Source organism: Nyctibius grandis, chromosome 2, assembly GCF_013368605.1.
Source record: "Nyctibius grandis isolate bNycGra1 chromosome 2, bNycGra1.pri, whole genome shotgun sequence".
Classification (NCBI taxonomy): domain Eukaryota; kingdom Metazoa; phylum Chordata; class Aves; order Nyctibiiformes; family Nyctibiidae; genus Nyctibius; species Nyctibius grandis.
Genome location: NC_090659.1, coordinates 127,616,664 through 127,630,625, shown reverse-complemented (window position 1 = coordinate 127,630,625; position 13,962 = coordinate 127,616,664). Strand labels below are relative to the sequence as shown.

The 13,962-nt window shown below is 70.0% G+C and overlaps 2 protein-coding genes across 2 annotated transcripts in view; both read left to right on the top strand.

Moving 5' to 3' along the window:
- Window positions 1-6,996, top strand: part of DCHS1 (dachsous cadherin-related 1) — a 49,878-nt gene extending 42,882 nt beyond the window's left edge. Inside the window, exons 18-21 of the mRNA XM_068425061.1 lie at window positions 48-178; window positions 509-795; window positions 1,247-1,385; window positions 1,628-6,996. Coding sequence (XP_068281162.1) covers window positions 48-178; window positions 509-795; window positions 1,247-1,385; window positions 1,628-4,230 — 3,160 coding nt within the window. The 3' untranslated portion in view covers window positions 4,231-6,996. The remainder of the gene's footprint in view (window positions 1-47; window positions 179-508; window positions 796-1,246; window positions 1,386-1,627) is intronic.
- A 3,744-nt stretch (window positions 6,997-10,740) lies between these two features.
- Window positions 10,741-13,956, top strand: TPP1 (tripeptidyl peptidase 1). Its single transcript, XM_068425379.1, has 7 exons — window positions 10,741-10,784; window positions 11,363-11,452; window positions 11,520-11,659; window positions 11,773-11,923; window positions 12,061-12,182; window positions 12,919-13,118; window positions 13,338-13,956. Exons 1-7 carry the CDS (start codon window positions 10,774-10,776, stop codon window positions 13,653-13,655), a joined length of 1,032 nt encoding a protein of 343 aa, XP_068281480.1. The 5' UTR covers window positions 10,741-10,773; the 3' UTR covers window positions 13,656-13,956.
- The last annotated feature ends 6 nt before the right edge of the window (window positions 13,957-13,962 follow it).

Sequence of the window (13,962 nt, the reverse complement as noted above, 5' to 3'; positions counted from 1 at the left end):
TGGCCACGTCTGTGACCCTCGTGCTGTGCCCTCGTGCTTGCCCGCAGCCTGGTGGTGACGGCGATGGACAGAGGGACGCCGCCTCTGGTGGGCTCTGCCACGCTGACCGTCGTGGTGATGGACATCAACGACAACAGCCCCACCATCCCCTTTCCCTGGGAGGTGCGGGTCCCAGAGAGTAAGTGCAGCTCGGCCCCATGAGGTGACACATCACCGATGAGGAGAGCTGAGGCGCGATGGGCACCGGTGGGTCGGGGAGGAGCCCCCGGAGAGGCCTGTCCGTTCCCTCACCAAGGGCTGGCTCGTGCTGACCCACTGGCTGAGCTCTGCGGCGCTGCCCCATCGGTGACAGCCTGGTGCTGCCTGGCTCCCAAGACCTTCCCCTTCACCCCGAGCATCCCCCCGTGTCCCCGGGGCTCAGGCTCTGGGCTGAGCTGGTTCCCCACCACATGAGCCAGGTCTTCTCCAAGGAGGTGGGGCCACTTGCTCACGCCTCGCCTCTCCACAGACACGCTGCTGGGCACCCAGATAGCCCAGCTGACCGGGAACGATGTGGACTCGGGCCCCGCGCTCTCCTACACGCTCGTGCTGGACGGCGATGCCGCGGGCACGTTCAGCGTGCTGCGGTACGGGGGACGCGTCGCCCTGACGGGGCCACTGGACTACGAGCAGCGCAGCCACTACACCCTCACCCTGCGTGCCTCTGACACCCGCCACGAGACCGAGGCCAACCTCACCGTCGTCGTGGAGGACGTGAATGACAACACACCGACCTTCAGCCAGGGCTTCTACCAGGTACCGTGCACCCGGGTGTGCCAGGCGGTGTGGGCCGTCCTGCACGAGCCCCTCCGCCACTCCTGCCTGGCTCGCCGGGCCTCGCAAGGCACAGAGGTCCCCTTGGGGACTGATTTGTGTAAAATGCCTTTTGTGGAGACAATATCAGCTATTAAAGAGTTCCTCAGAACAGCAAAGTAGAGAAAAGGACCAGGAACTGGGTGCTGAGGCTGGGTGGGGGCCACACTAACAGGGCCAGGGGCTGTGCAGGCGGGACAGGCCCCTCAGCGTGCAGCCATGGCCCTGGTGCAGAGGAGGGGAGGCCCTGGACAGCGGTGAGCTGGGCCACCTTGGCTCTGGCTGCCCTGGCCAGCCCCAGACCTTCTCCCAGCCAAGCTGGCTGGCTCCAGGAACGGGGAGCAGGCACCCGCATGCGGAACCCGGTGCTGACTGGGGCTTCCTCCTCTTGCAGGTGACGCTGCCGGAGCACACGCCAGCGGGCAGCATCATTCTCACTGTGAGCGCAACTGACCCAGACTTGGGGAGCAACGGGGATGTCACCTTCCACCTGGCCGTGCCCAGCCCTGACGTTGCCATCGACCCCAGCAATGGTGCGTGGGGCTGGCTGCTGTGTGGGGCCCGTCTCGTGGGTTGCTCTGATGGTGCCTGCGGAGGGAGGTGCCCCCGTGCTGCCCCTCGCCGGGTCGGTGTCTGGGGTGGCTGGTGCGGCAGTGTGGCCCTTGCGCCCTCCCACCACAGTGTCCTGGATGCCCGTTCCTCCAGCCCATACCCCTAACGCCCTTCCCGGCTCCCTCTGGGCCCCCGTGCTGACTCTGGCTTTGTGCCCTCACAGGGACCCTCTTCACCATCCGGCGGGTGGAGTTTGACGCCAGCCAGCCCACCCTGGACCTGGTGGTGGAGGCCCGCGACCGCGGCTCGCCCAGCCTCTCCTCCTGGGCCACGGTGCAGCTCCAGGTGCTGGATGTGAACGACCACAGCCCCAGCTTCCACGTCCCGCGCTACAATGCCAGCGTCCCCGAGGACCTGCGCCCAGGAACCACCGTGCTGACCCTGGAGGCAGGTGACGCCGACCTCTCCCGGGAGAACGCTGGCTTCGACTACACCATCGTCAGCGGCAATGGCGGCAACGCCTTTCAGGTGGAGAGCCGGGTGGCCTGGGCGAGGGGGCACCTCCGCACGCAGGGCACCTTGGTGCTCGTGGAGCCCTTGGACTTCGAGGCCATTCCGGTGTACAACCTCACCGTGGCGGCCTCGGACCGGGGCCTGCCGCAGCGCAGCAGCACGGTGCCGGTGCTCATCACCGTGCAGGACGTCAACGACAACCCGCCGGTGTTCGCCCGAGCCGAGTACCGCACGGCGGTGAGCGAGAGCGCACCCCCGGGCACGGAGCTGCTGCGCCTGGTGGCCCACGATGCTGACTCGGGGCCCCGCGGCCGCGTTCGCTACACCATCAGCTCGGGTGACCAGCACGGGCTCTTCCAGCTTCACGAAAGCACGGGCGCCCTGTGCCTGGCACGGCCGCTGGACCGGGAGGCCCAGGCGCTGCACGCGCTCGTGGTGCAGGCCACGGACGTGCCGGGCGGGCACTTTGCGCTGGTGCCTGTGGCCATCGAGGTGAAGGACGTCAACGATAACAAGCCGTACTTCCCGGTGGAGGTGCTGAGTGCCAGCATGCGGGAGAACCTGCCTCCCGGCACCCTGGTCACCACGCTGCGTGCCGTCGACGCCGACACCGGTGTCTTTGGGGAGCTGCAGTACACGGTGCTGGAGCAGCCCGCGGGGGAGCCCGGCATGGCGGAGGGCCGGGACGCCTTCGCCGTCAACAGCAGCTCCGGGGAGCTGCGCTCCCGACTTACCTTTGACTACGAGCGAGCCAAAGCCTTCCAGCTCCTAGTCAGGGCCACCGACGCCGGCAACGCCTCTGCCACGGTGACCGTGCGGGTGCTGGTCACGGGGGAGGACGAGTACGACCCCATCTTCCTGAGCCCCTCCTTCAACTTCGAGGTCCCCGAGGGCGCCCGCAAAGGGCAGAGCATCGGGCGGGTGCTGGCAACGGATGAGGACGAGGGGGCTGACGGTGTCGTGCTGTACTCCCTGGCGAAGCCCTCGCCCTACTTTGCCGTCAACCAAACCACGGGCACCATCTACCTGCGCGTGGACAGCCAGCCCCAGGCCGGGGCCGGGCGCGCCAAGAGGGAGCCGCGCGAGATGAGCCTGGAGGTGCAGGCGCGCGGCCCCTTGCCCGCCTCCCGCTCGGCCTCCGCGCAGGTCACCATCGACGTCACGCACACCTCCTTTGGCCTGGCCCCAGACCTCAACCTGCTGCTGGTGGCCGTGGCCGCCTCGCTGGGCGTCGTGGTGGTGCTGGCCGCCGTGGCCATCGTGCTGGCGCTGGTCCGCTCTCGCCACCGCCGCGGCCGCAAGAAGCCGGAGGGGGACGGGCCGCTGGGCCGCGCGCGGAGCGGCTCCCTGCAGAAGGAGCCGGCGCTGCCCGGGGGCGAGCACATCTACCACCAGGCCCTGCCGGGGTACGGGGGCGAGCCGGCAGGGCCCTACACGCGGGGCGGCTCGCTGGACCCCTCGCACTCCAGCGGCCGAGGCTCTGCCGAAGCCGCCGAGGACGACGAGATCCGGATGATCAACGAGTACCCGCGCGTGGCCAGCATCACGGCCTCCATGCAGGAGCACATCTCCGCCCGCGGCCCCGACTCCGGCATCCAGCAGGACGCTGACCAGCTCTCCGACATCTCCTGCGAGCCGGCCGCCCTGGAGAGCGCCCAGTGGTTCAAGAGCAAGAAGGGCTCCGGGCTGCTGCTGCCGGGGCCGCCCCCGCAGCTGTACCGCGAGGACGGCGGCGGCAGCGCCTTCCTCGGCGTGCGCTGCGGCCTCAGCGTCTCCTCCCAGCCGCAGGACTATGCCTTCCCGGAGGATGGGAAGCCCTCCGTGGAGGGCTCGCTCACCGCCATCGTGGCCAGCGACGAGGAGCTCCGCGGCAGCTACAACTGGGATTACCTGCTGAACTGGTGCCCCCAGTTCCAGCCACTGGCCAGCGTCTTCACGGAGATCGCCCGCCTCAAGGATGAGAGCTCCCTGCGCAAGCCCTTCCTGACCAAGCCCAAGGCGGAGCCCAAGCCCCGCATCGACCCCCCGCCCCTCATCACCTCCGTGGCCCACCCAGGTGCCAAGTCTGTGCCCCCCAAGCCGCCGCCGGGCAGGACCTTCCCGCACCCATCCTCCCTGCGCCGCTCGCCCATCAGCCACGAGGGCTCCATCTCATCCTCCGCCATGTCGCCCAGCTTCTCCCCCTCGCTGTCCCCGCTGGCTGCCCGCTCCCCCGTGGTCTCGCCCTTTGGCATCTCGCAGGGGCCTTCTGCCTCCACCATCAGTGCCGAGCACTCGCTGGAGCCCCCCGAGGAGGCCGAGCTCAGGATTTAGACCTGGGCCCGTGGACTCCTTTGCCCCACCCTCAGCCATGGGGTCAGGAGCGGGGCCGAGCCCAGGGCTGCTCTGCGTGGGTGCTAATCCTGCTCTCCCAGCTCCTCGCCTGGCCCGAGGCCCCCACGGGCTGTGGGTTCCTGTGTCCCTTGGGGCTGTTGGCTCCTGTCACTCGCTGTGGTCAGGCAGATTCGGTCGGTTTCGGTGCCCTGTGGACTGCTGATCCTGGTGCCAGCACCCCAGGGCGGCGGCTCCTCGCACTGCTCACGCTGTCTGGCAGGATGGTGCTTCGTGGTACTCTGTGCTCTGAGAGGGGCCGGAGCAGAGGGGTGCTCCCTGCCCTGCTGGGCCGGGGGGCTGCAGGCTGCAGACCCTGCCCTTCCCCGGCCGCCTGCCCGAGCCGCGCAGCAGCCTGGGTGCAGCAGGACTCCGAGCCGTCCCTGCCAGCCCCTTCCCCGCGGAGGCTCTCGGGGCTGGGGAGGGACGCTGCCCTGCTCGGCCGGGGTCTGCCCGCGCTGCCTGCGGGGACGGGCATGGCTGAACCTGCTTCCTGAGAGAGGGGACACCCATCCCAGGCCAGGCTGGAGCGGGAGGAGGAAGCAGTGCCTGCTTTCGGCTTGCCTGTCCACGGCTGGTGGGGGGAAAGGGGATCCTTTGGGGTCTCTCAAGCCCTTCTACCTCCCACCACTGCATGTGACCCTTTTAGGGGATCTCCTCCCCAGAGCTGCTGGAGGGCCCTGTTCCTCGGGGCCTGGGCTGGGGGGCAGGTGCCCTGCTCAGCGTGGGAGCCCCATCCCTGGAGAAGCTGCTCCCGGGGCCAGGTACCTCTCGGGGCTGCGGGCTGGCTGGGGGCACGGGCGCTGCCCAGGCACCGGGCAGGCTGTGCGGGGGGCTGGCAGGAGCAGCAGCGCCAGAGCTGACCCCGAGACAGCCTGGGCCCAGGAAAGGAGCGATGTGGCCACGCAGCAACACAAGCCAGTGGCCTCCTCCCGCTCCATCTGCCCCAGGCCTGGTGCCAGCCTGCAGCTGCCGGGGAGCAGGTGGGGGGGGTACCCCAAAGAGCCGAGGGGCCTGAAACTGGCATGGTGGCAGCCAGCATGTTATCCTACAGCCACAGAATGGGCCACAGGGCAGCTGGCCACCCCCCCGGCCCTGCAGCGTGCTCGCCGGGACAGCCCTGACCACCAGGGACCAGCCCCCGGGCCACCAGGGACCAGCCCCTGGGCCCCCGCCCTCTGTGCAGGGGCTGCTCGGCTCGGGATGGAGCCGCACTTCCATGGGGCTGGTCCCCATCCTCCCTGCAGCACCGCTCGCTCGGCCTTGCAGCCAGTGTCATGCCCACGCTGGGGCCAGCCCCCGCTCGGTGCACGTCCCGCAGCCCGTGGCTGATGGTGGTCCTGTGCCCCGGGAGCACAGGCCTTGGGCCTGCTGCCGCGGCCCTGGGTGCTCATGGTCGCTGTGACCCGCACACAGACATGGGTCAGGGAGGGCACGTGGAGCACGGCGGCAGCCCCGAATACGGTCAGCCTGGGCGTGAGCACATTTGCGGTGTCGGGAGGACACCCAGCCCTCCGAGAAGGGCACCTGGGGGAATTTCCTTCCTATCGCACTTTTCCTAGACCCCCTCTGCAGCCTCACCCCGAAGCACGTCAGCACCACGGCTGCAGCCCCAGTCCCAAACGTTTTATCCCAGCAGCCCAAACCCGTCACTTTTGCCCATTCCCTCCCCATTCCCCACTAAGAACCATCTGGGGCTGCAGCCCCGTCCCTGTCGTCGTCTCAGCCCTCAACCCCCCGCGTTGTGCCGCAGGTCCCAGCCCAGCCCGCACTACGGGTCTCCCCACGCCACGGGCACGGTGCTGCGCCCTGGTCCCCACGGGAGGGGTCCGTGGTGCTGGCAGCCCTGGGGGCTGTCCTGGGCACAGGGCAGTGACACGAGACAGGGCTCTGCAGCAGTGACGGTGGCACCGAGGGGGTGCAGGGCCGTGCCTGGGAACCCCAGGGGACCCACGGCGGCTCTGGGAGGGGAGGATGGGTACTGCCTCCCTCAGCACAGGGACAGCCCGTGGAGGCCCCTGGGGCAGGCACCCCTCATCCCTTCTCTCCCAGCTGGGCTGTCCTGCTCACGGGCACGGTGGGGACTGTCCTGAGGGCGACGTGTGCGCCCGTGCCAGGCAGCCCCGCTCCCCCCTGCCTGTCCAGGACAGGGGAGCACAGATGGGCCTCCCTCCTGCACGGCAGGAACAGGGGATCACCATGGGCACCCTCCTGCACGGCAGGGACAGGGGATCACCATGGGCACCCTCCTGCACGGCAGGGACAGGGGATCACCATGGGCCTCCCTCCTGCACGGCAGGGACAGGGGAGCACAGATGGGCCACCCTCCTGCATGGCAGGGACAGGGGATCACGATGGGCACCCTCCTGCACGGCAGGGACAGGGGATCACCATGGGCACCCTCCTGCACGGCAGGGACAGGGGATCACCACGGGCACCCTCCTGCATGGCACACAGAAGGGTCCGACACGCGCAGCCCCACGGTGCTCTGGGGGACACGGCCACGGGCTGCTGAGCCCAGCCGGGAGCCGAGCCTGCAGTTATTTATTTTTACACATTGTACTATGATCCCTGTTTTCTACGTCGTTTGTACTTTTGTATCGTGTCTCGCTGAGCTGCATGTATCGGGCGCTGCTCACCGGCCTGCACGCTGGGCCGCTCCAGCACAGCCTGGACCCAAGTGCCAACTTCTCAAAGAAATGCCTTAATAAACCACACTTGTTTGTACAGAGAGGGACGCCCTCGCTGCTGCTCTGGGCCCACGTGCGGCCGTCACGGCCCCGCCAGGTGCTGGGGAGGAGCGCGGGCAGGGCTGGCGGGTGGGAGGGTGCTTATGGGGCTGCTGGAGAGAGTCCAGCGGAGGGTACGGAGATGGTCCGAGGGCTGGAGCATCTCTGCTGCGAGGAGAGGCTGAGGGAGCTGGGGCTGTTCAGCTGGAGAAGAGCAGACTGAGGGGGGATCTTATCAATGCTCACAGATACCTCAGGGGGGGTGTCAAGGGGCTGGGGCCAGACTCTTCTCAGTGGTGCCCAGCGCCAGGACAAGGGGCAACGGGCACAAACTGAAACATGGGAAGCTCCATCTGAATATGAGGAGGAACTTCTTTGCTGTGAGGGTGCCAGAGCCCTGGCACAGGCTGCCCAGGGAGGGGGGAGTCTCCTTCCCTGGAGATATTCAAACCCGCCTGGACACGGCCCTGTGCGATGTGCTCTGGGTGACCCTGCTTGGGCAGGGGTTGGACTGGATGATCTCCAGAGGTGCCTTCCAACCCCAACCACGCTGGGATTCGGTGGTTCTGTGATTCTGAGACAGACCTGGGGCACGGCAGGGCTTGGCACATGACTTGGCTGCTGGCAGCGTGTCGTGGGCCACAGAGCAACCGGGTGGGACCTGTACCCTGCGCTTGGCTCCGGGCAGCGTCACAGTCAGCAGAGCTGGGGCTAGCTGGGGCACGTGGGCTCTGCTGTGGCCACATCTGGCCCCTGGAACAGCGGCAGCCCTGCTGCCGGCCCACGGCTGCCTGCCTCGGCCTTAGCGATCGGTCAGGCCAGTGCGTGGGGCGCGGGTATTCCAGCCTTTAGCACAGCAGAGGAGATGGGGAGCCTGAGCACTGCGCTGTAGGCCTGGCCCATGCGCCCCGGGCTCCTCCAGTGGTTCACGGTGCGCATCTCCTCACCCCCCGCTGCGTAACACGCAGACACAGACGTACAGGGACACACAAGCGGGTCGCAGTTGATCTCCAGACCCTCGGGTCTCCCTGGCAGCGGGCTAGGGCTCCCTTGATCCCCCCGGCAGCCCTCTCCCCGGGGTCCCACCACACACACGCACACATACTAGCGCTCCCCTCCCTCCCAGGCCACTCCACCCCCTCCCTGCCTACTATCTGCCAGCAGTGGCACGCTCGCCTGTCCTCGCTCTCTCCCGTTGCTGGCACCATGGGCGCGCTGGTCCTGTGACCCATGATCCGACTCCACACACATCTGATGCGCACAGTCTCCCTGATGGAGGAAAATAGTTAGAAATGGAGTTTAAGAAGACAGGACAGGCTGTGCCTCCCCAGGAGCAGCACACGGCATAGCTGGGGCGAGCAGAGCTGCACTGGACACCCCGGCAGCTCCACGGCCGGCTCGGGCGCTCGTCCCTGCCTGCCGCAGGCCGCTGGTCAGACCAGCAGCAGAGGCTTGGTAGAGTCATCAGCTCTGTGGGGGCAACCTCATCGCTGCTGGCCAGACAGAGCCAGGAAACAGCCTCCTGCCGACCTCATCCCGCTGGAAGCCCTGCCCGGAGCTGTAACCAGCTGCAGCTCCCTGGCAGCGCGCGCTGAGGGCACCCCGGCCCCAGCCAACGCGCGTCGGGGCTGAGCAGTGGCCAGTCAGCCAGTCCCTCCGGCTGCGGCTGCTGGGCCGGTGCCACGCAGGCTGGGGCGGTGGGGAACCGGGGACGGGAAGGTGGGACGGGGCGAGCGCTGGAGCACGGGGAGGGCTGCGTGCCCGGGAGCGGGGCGAGGAGGCGGCGAGGGCTGCGTGCTCGGGAGCGCGGTGCAGCAGACTGGGAACAGCCAGACTGGGAACAGCCAGACGTGGCCAGGCTGCGTGCCCGGGAGCTCTCTGCCCTGCAACTGATCATGCTGGTGCCCTCGGTGCCTTCCTGCCCATCCAGAGTTGTTGTCTCTGTTTCCTCGCAGGGTCCTGGGAAGGGACAGCACCCAGGGCCACCTCCAGCCTGGCCCCCAGCCCCTAATGGCTGCCCTGCACCCGCCCTGCCCAGCCCTTTCCCCTGCGTCCCCTGGCCACCGTGTCCCCCCCCATCTCCCCTGCTCACCCCGGGCCCCGCAGGGTGCAGCTGCCCAGCGTCGGGCAGGCGACCAGCCCTGTGCGTGCAGGGAAACCCGACGTGTGCTCCCGCTGCGGGACCAGCGGTGCCCCGGGCTCCGCGCAGCCGCCCCTGCCACGGGCAGCACCCCCAGAGGAGCGCTGGCGTCCCGCCAGGGATGGGGACGGCGCAGTGGGCTCCTGGAAGAGAGAAGAACTAGCCCCAAGGTGGCAGGGGAAGTACCTCGGAGGGCAGTCAGGCTCGGGTGAGCCTGAGGAACGCGGGCGTCAGCGGGATGCTGAGCGGTGGCCTGTGATGCTGGTCAAGCCCCAGGGTCTCCTGGCTGCGTCCCGTCACCCACGGGGAGCGGGGCCGAGGGTCTGCAGCAGGCACTGCCCACGGGGGCACGTGGCATCTCCCCTCTCTGCAGCCCTGGCCTCAACCTGAGCATCGGCCCACTTGGCGATGCCTCGCGCTGCTGCTGAGGCGAGAGGGACCCCTTGGCCTTTCCCCCCCCGGCAGCTGCTGCTCCGGACGGCCGCGGCGCGGCTCCGGCGTGGGAGAGGCGCGGCCCGGGCCAGGCAGGTGGTTTTCCCATTGTCTGTCTCCTCCTGGCTCGGACCCGGCTCTGCACAGACAGGAAAGCGGCTGGGAACGGCCGGAGCCGCGGTGTGCGCCGTGTCTGCGCGTGTGACTGGGGCCGGGACGAGGAGTGGGCGAGCTGAGCCAAACTAGCCGGGGGCAGGCGGGGGCACAGCACCCTCTGCCCCACCGGCCCCCTCCGACACCCCCTCCAGCGCTGCCCGGGGGCTGTGGGCAGGGGGACGAGCTCCACAGTGCCTGAGGGACCGTTTCCAGAACCTTCCACAACCCCGAGATCTGCAAGGATCATAACGCCGCTGTTGTGATCGTCATTAGGGGAGCTCCCGGTGTGGGAACCGTGCAGGAAGCCGAGAGCCGCAGCTGCCCGAGCGCCGTGACCGTGCCAGCTGGACGGCGGCCGCGCCTCGGCCCGCACGGCCCGTCCCCACCCCGCAGCCCGCTCCCGCCACCCCCGTCCCCCCGTGCCCCCGGCTGACCGAGCGCCCCGCGCCCACAGCCTCCCCCGTGCCCGCACGCAGCCCCCGCGGCGCGAGGGCCAGCGGGGCCGGGCAATGGCACCCCGGTCGCGCGGGGCGTGCGGACGTGCTCGGCCAACGGCTCCGTCCCTCCCGGCTCTCGCTGGCCCCGCTGGCGGTGCCACAGCCGGGGCGCTCGCCCTGGGCTCGGGGTGGGCACGGAGGGGCCCGCGGGGCGCCCAGACCTCCCGGTCACCCCGCTGCGGCCGCCCCTCGGTGCACGGTGCCGGCACGGTGCCAGCCTCACGGCACGGGGCCTCCTGCCGTGCCCTCCCCTGCCAGGGCCCGAGACCGGAGACCGCCCCGGGGCTGGCGGGCGGTGCCGCTGGCGAGGCGCCGGGAGGATCGGCTGGACCCGGACCCGGCCCCGGCCCCGGCCCTCCCAGTGCTCCCGGTGCTCCCGGTGCTCCCGGCCCCGAGGGCCCCCGTCGCGCGCCGCCGTGACCGGCGGCTCCGGGGCCCCGCCCACCCCGTGACCGCGGCTCCGGCCTCCTCACGTGACCGGGACTCATGCGCCCGCCCACGTGATCGGGGCGCTGCGGCGGGAGGCGGCGGGATGGCGTGGGGGTAACGGGGACCGGGGGGGCTCCCGGCCCGGGGGAACGGGGACCGGGGGGACGGGAGTCAGGCGGGGCTCCCCGGCCCGGGGGAACGGGGACCGGGGGTAACGGGGACCGGGGGGCTCCCGGCCCGGGGGAATGGGGACCGGGGGGGCTCCCCGGCCCGGGGTAACGGCGACCGGGGGGGCCGGGGTCAGGCGGGGCTCCTCTGCCCAGGGTAACGGGGACCGGGGGTAACGGGGACCGGGTGGGTTCCCGGCCCGGGGTAACGGGGACCGGGGGGACGGGGACCGGGGTACAGGGGTCAGGCGGGGCTCCCCTGCCCGGGGTTAACGGGGACCGGGGGGACAGGGGTCAGGCGGGGCTCCCCTGCCCGGGGTTAACGGGGACCGGGGGGACGGGGACCGGGGGGACGGGGGTCAGGCGGGGCTCCCCGGCCCGGGGTAACGGGGACCGGGGACCGGGGGGGCTCCCCTGCCCGGGGTAACAGGGACCGGGAGGACAGGCAGGCTCCTGGCAGCCCCCGGGTTTCCCCGGTGCGGCCGGTGGCCCCGGTGCCCGCCCTGCCCTGACCGCCCGCCGCAGGTGCCGGGGGGTCCCCGCCGTGCTGGCGCTGTGTGCGGCCGCCTGGAGCTGCGCCGCGGGCCCGGCCCCGGAGCGGGACCAGCCGTTCCGGTAGGTGCGGGGTCGACGGGACGGGACGGGCGCCGGTGCCCGCCCGCCGCTCACGGCCCGCCCGCAGTGTGCCCCCCGGCTGGGCCCATGCCGGCCGCGTGAGCCCCGGCCACGACGTGCAGCTGACCCTGGCCCTGCGGCAGCGGGGCACGGGCCGCCTCGCCCGCCTCGTCGGTGCCGTCTCGGACCCACGCTCGCCGCAATACGGTAACGGCCGCGATACGGTAACGGCCGCGATACGGTAACGGCCATGCACCTGAGCCCTGCCCGCCCCGGGGGCCCTGCGCGCGGTGGGCCCTGACCCTGTCCGCGCCTCGCAGGCCGGTACCTGTCCCTGGAGCAGGTGCGGGACCTCGTCCAGCCGTCCCCGGCCGCGCTCATGGCGGTGCTGAAGTGGCTGCGAGGCCACGGCGTCGAGGACTGCCGGAGCGTCGCCACCCTGGACTTCCTGGAGTGCCGCATGCTGGCGAGGTGAGCCCGGCGTGGGGGTGAGCCCCGAGTGGGGCCGGGCCCCGCTGCGGTGGCCGTGCCGCTCGCACAGAGACAGAAGCAGCCAGACCCGTCCCGGTGACACGAGTCCTCACGCGGTGGCCGTCCCCGTGTCGCAGCACGGCCGAGCGCCTCCTGCCCGGGGCCGAGTTCCACCGGTACGTGAAGGGCCAGCACAGCGTGGTGCGCTCCCCGCTGCCCTACGCCGTCCCCGAGGAGCTGGCCGAGCACCTCGACTTCGGTACGTCCTGCCCGGGGGAGCTGGGGCTGCCCGGGGCTCCCCCTGCCCGGGGTGCACGGGGGAGGTTGAGCACCGAGCAGCCCGGACCGGCCATCTCGGTGTCCCCGAGGCCCCGCAGCCATGGTCCCTGCTGCCCCTAGGCCCCCCCGAGGGGCTTTGTGCGTAGGATGTAGATGCCCCGTCCCTGGAAACGTTCAAGGTGGGGTTGGACGGGGCTCGGAGCAGCCTGGTCTGGTTGAGGATGTCCCTGCTCGCTGCAGGAGGCTGGACTAGGTGGTCTTTGAAGGTCCCTTCCCACCCAAACCCCTCTGTGATTCCATGGTGTGGGCAGGCAGCACCCAAAGCATCTCAGGCCTGGGTGCTCCGTGCAGGGTTCAGGTGCAGCCTGTCTCTGTGGACATGAAGGTGCTTCCAAGGTGGAAGAACTCCCTCCCGTGGGTCCTGTGTGGGCTCCCACGGGGAGAGCAGGGGGGTGCCAGGGTGCCGTGGCAGTGGTGGGACGGGGCTGTGCAGGCTGGGGGGTCTGTGAGGAGTGGGGAGGGAGCCGAGGGAGCGCGTCCCACCCCCTGTGCAGGGCCCAGGGCGGGGGCTGCGGGGGGTGGGCTCCCCTGAGCCCCGCTGCAGGCCAACCCTCGGGCACGGAGCTGAGCGAGGGCAGTGGAGGGGGAGCCGAGGGGCTGTAGCAGTGTCCCCCCGGAGCTCCGGCCCTCACAGCAGCTCCTTCTCCTGCGCACAGTGGGCGGCCTGCACCGGTTCCCCGCCGAGAGGAAGGTGGTCAGCAGGGCCTGGGCCAAGAAGGCAGCGGAGCCCCGGCAGCGCGACGGAGGGCGGGCGGCTTTCCACCTGGGCGTGACGCCCTCCATCATCCGTAAGAGATACAACATGACGGCGGGAGACGTCGGGCTGCTGCCGAACAACAGCCAGGCCTGTGCCCAGGTAACAGGTAGAGCCGGGCTGGGCCGGAGGGAATCCCACACCTCGGTGCTGCTCCAGCACTGGTGGCCCCAGGACAGCGGTGGGGGTCCCTGGGCGGCTGGTGGGGGCGCCTGGTGGGCTGGCGTCCCACGGACCCACACTGGGCCAACTCTCTGAGGCAGGAGAAAAAACTTGCCTTGTTTTTTCAAGAGAAAACTTGTCCACTCCTTGTCCCCCCAGTTCTTGGAGCAGTATTTCCACCAGGCCGACCTGGCTGAGTTCATGCAGCTCTTCGGCAGCAGCTTCGGCCACCGCTCGGAGGTTGACCAAGTGGTTGGGCACCAGGGCAGGGGCAAGGCTGGGCTGGAGGCCAGTCTGGACGTGGAATACATCATGAGCACGGGTGCCAACATCTCCACGTGGGTCTTCAGCAACGCAGGTACTGATCGCCCTCTGGAGCTGCCCCGTGGCTGCTCCCACGTGTCCCGCTGGGTGTGGCACCGGCACGCTGCCTGCTGCTCGGGAACACTCGCTCTGTGCATGAAAACCCTGTCCTGAGTCTGGTGTCTGTCAGGGGGGTGCCTGGGGGTGCGCTGGCTGCGGTACGTCCCTGGGATGCCTTCCCAGCTGCTACAGGCATGTACCTTGTGGGCTTCCAGAGCTGGGGCGGGTGCTGGTGTCCAGCAGCTCACGAGGGGATCATCTTCCATTGATCTGTGTAGTTGTTTTTGAACCCGTGGGAGCTTTCAGCACCCAGAGTGTCCCCTAACAGGCACTTCCACACCTCGACTGCGCAGTGTGAAGCCGTCACCCTGCTCAGCTGCCTTCCCGTGGGGGGAGAGCACAGCAACTGGGTCTTAGTATT